Raw genomic sequence first — 2,597 nt, 5'->3', positions numbered from 1 at the left:
CACCCACCCTTGCTGCCACTCTTGCCGGCCTGGCGGTCCTCCTCCCCCAGGCTGGCCAGCAGGTTCTCCGCCTCCCCCGGCCAGTAGTCGCCCTCAAAGTAGGGCAGGTGCAGGACGGAGGGACGCTCCAGGCGATGGTCCCGGCCCCCCTCAAAGTACGTGTCGTACAGGTTGGACACATGCGCCCCCCAAAAACCCCTCAACCCCTGCACCCACCCTTGCTGCCACTCTTGCCGGCCTGGCGGTCCTCCTCCCCCAGGCTGGCCAGCAGGTTCTCCGCCTCCCCCGGCCAGTAGTCGCCCTCAAAGTAGGGCAGGTGCAGGACGGAGGGACGCTCCAGGCGATGGTCCCGGCCCCCCTCAAAGTACGTGTCGTACAGGTTGGACACATGCGTCACGATGCCCTCCGCCCGCGCCTGTGCAGGGTTTGGGGTGGGTGAATGAGTGGGGTGCTGGGTTGGCAGTGCATGGGTGGCATCGCGTGCACGTCAGCCTGGCATTGAAATGGGGAGTAAGGGGGCGCAGCAGGCGCTTTGGCCACCTGCGACGTGCCCCTCAGACCTGTGTGGGCGAACCAGCAAAGGCAGGACGCAACCAAACCTTGCCACTCTTCCCCACTCTCCACCCAGACACCATCCCACCTGGCGCAGCATGATGTGGTACCACTCCCGCAGGCGGTCGCTGCGGGGCGTCTTTTGCTTGCCCGGGTGGCAGTACAGGATGTAGTCATCGCCCTGGGATTACCGAGGAGTGTGGTGTGGGTCTCAGTAGGCTCGAGGACCGTCACGGTGTCATGTGCGGTCGCAATGCAAGGTGTGCAAACTGCAAGCAGGTTATGCACTGACCGCATCTTCTTGTCCTCTAGAGGCACTGCCTTGCCCCCACCGAACTGACTCAGCAAGACACCAACTCCCATCCCACCCCCTCACAAAAAGATCAGCCAACCTGCAGGGGCGGGCAGGCCCAGATGTACATCTGCAGGAAGCCGCGCTGCTTGGCGTGTGCCAGGTAGCCCAGCAGGACCTCGTGGTAGACCATGGTGCGCAAGGCCACGCCGCGCCCCGCCGCCGTCACCTCCTCCGGCTCCAGGTACTTGACCGAGTCGAGGTAGGAGAGGTAGATGCACTTGCGGTTGGGCTCCGGCGCCTCGTCGCCGTACTCCTGCACGTACAGGCAGTAGACACAGAGATCCACGCCATCGCGGTTCTGGAACAGGAGCAGGACCTTCTGGCGGTACATGAAGGCCTCGGGGTAGCCTTCCCCCCGGAACGCGTCCAGGAAGCGCTGCCGGACCTCGTTCTTCTTGGTCACGTTGTTCACCACACGCACTGTGTGTGTGGGGTGGGTGTGAAGGGGATGGGTGGGTGGGTACAGGTGTTGGGAGGAGGGGGGATGGGAGAACAAAGGGCACTGTACAGGCAGCAGAACGGTTGCGGATGCAGGGATGGCACGGTGCTGTGGCGGGGATCCTCGCCTCCAAGACTCCAGAGCCTGGGCGAGGCCGGCGCCGAAGCCTCGCGCCTGATCTTCTGCCGCCTCCAGGCACACCCCCGCCTCATACCCGATCCCACCCCAGCGGAACGCCCTCTCACCTGTGATCCCATGGGCGGTGGGGACGGTGGACGGGTGCACCCCCAGCGCCGTAGCGCGCGCCGCCCTCTCCTCCGCGATCGTGCGCGCCAGGCGCGCCTCGATGTAGTCGGACAGCTCGCAGCGTGGCAGGTCGGCGGCCGTGAGCATGGCCTGCGGCCGCTCTGTGGGCACCGTGCGCTCGCCGCGCTGCAGGCCTGAGGGATGCGGGAGGGAGGAGGGGGGGAGTCGTGGCCTCGCGGGTGCGCTGGGCGGGGGGCGGTTGGTCGCAAGCCGACCAGTTGGCGGTGCGACCTAGATCCCACCCTCCCCTCCCCCCATGTCCCCTTCACACCCCCCCCCCCCCTCACGTCCCCTTTTCCCCCCCTCCCCTTTCCCCCTCCGTCCCACCCCCCCCACCCCCCCTACCCACCATGGAGCAGGCACTGGGGGCAGTGGTAGTCGCGCTGGTCCTCGTTGCGCCCCTTGTTGAAGAGGCCGCAGACCTGGTGCACCCAGCGCTCGCAGAGGTCGCACTGCACCCAGCCCTCCTCCACCTCCTCGTCATTGCGCCGCTTCTCCAGGTCGGCGCGGCGCACGCTCCAGCCGTCCATCTGAATGACCTCGGTCTTGACCTCGGCAAAGCAGGGGTGGCACCAGAAGCCCTTGACCTCCACCGACCCGGGGGTGTAGTAGTAGGTCTGGTTGCGCTTGATGCGCTGGCCGCAGGTGAAGCAGTAGAGCGAGGGTGGCTCGAAGGTCAGCCGGTTCAGGCCGCACACTTTGCACGAGTTCTCGTCCTCAAAGTTCGGCATGTCGTCCAGCGTGAACACGCGCCCCTTACCCACCGCCTGCGCCCCCGCCCCCTTCAGCTGGGACAGGTGGGTGCGGATGCCCGCCTCGCCGAAGAACTCTAGCAGGCTCGTCCCGTAGTTCTCCTGGCGGTAGATGCGCGGCCGCTTGGGCACCTGGGTGTGGATGACGGGCGAGGAGTAGTCCGCGCCGCCGCCCGGCGGCGGCGGCGGCGAC

At 66.8% G+C, this 2,597-nt stretch overlaps 1 protein-coding gene across 1 annotated transcript; it reads right to left on the bottom strand.

The window, feature by feature from the left end:
- Positions 1 to 1,315: 1,315 nt before the first annotated feature.
- F751_6032 (hypothetical protein) lies at positions 1,316 to 2,136 on the bottom strand (the record flags this gene model as incomplete). The annotated part of the gene is made up of 3 exons (XM_011399965.1): positions 1,316 to 1,327; positions 1,592 to 1,786; positions 2,002 to 2,136. 3 exons carry the CDS (start codon positions 2,134 to 2,136, stop codon positions 1,316 to 1,318), a joined length of 342 nt encoding a protein of 113 aa, XP_011398267.1.
- Positions 2,137 to 2,597: the final 461 nt, after the last annotated feature.

Source organism: Auxenochlorella protothecoides (assembly GCF_000733215.1).
Source record: "Auxenochlorella protothecoides strain 0710 unplaced genomic scaffold scaffold80, whole genome shotgun sequence".
NCBI classification, from domain to species: Eukaryota; Viridiplantae; Chlorophyta; class Trebouxiophyceae; order Chlorellales; family Chlorellaceae; genus Auxenochlorella; species Auxenochlorella protothecoides.
This window is presented reverse-complemented; position numbering and strand designations above follow the sequence as displayed.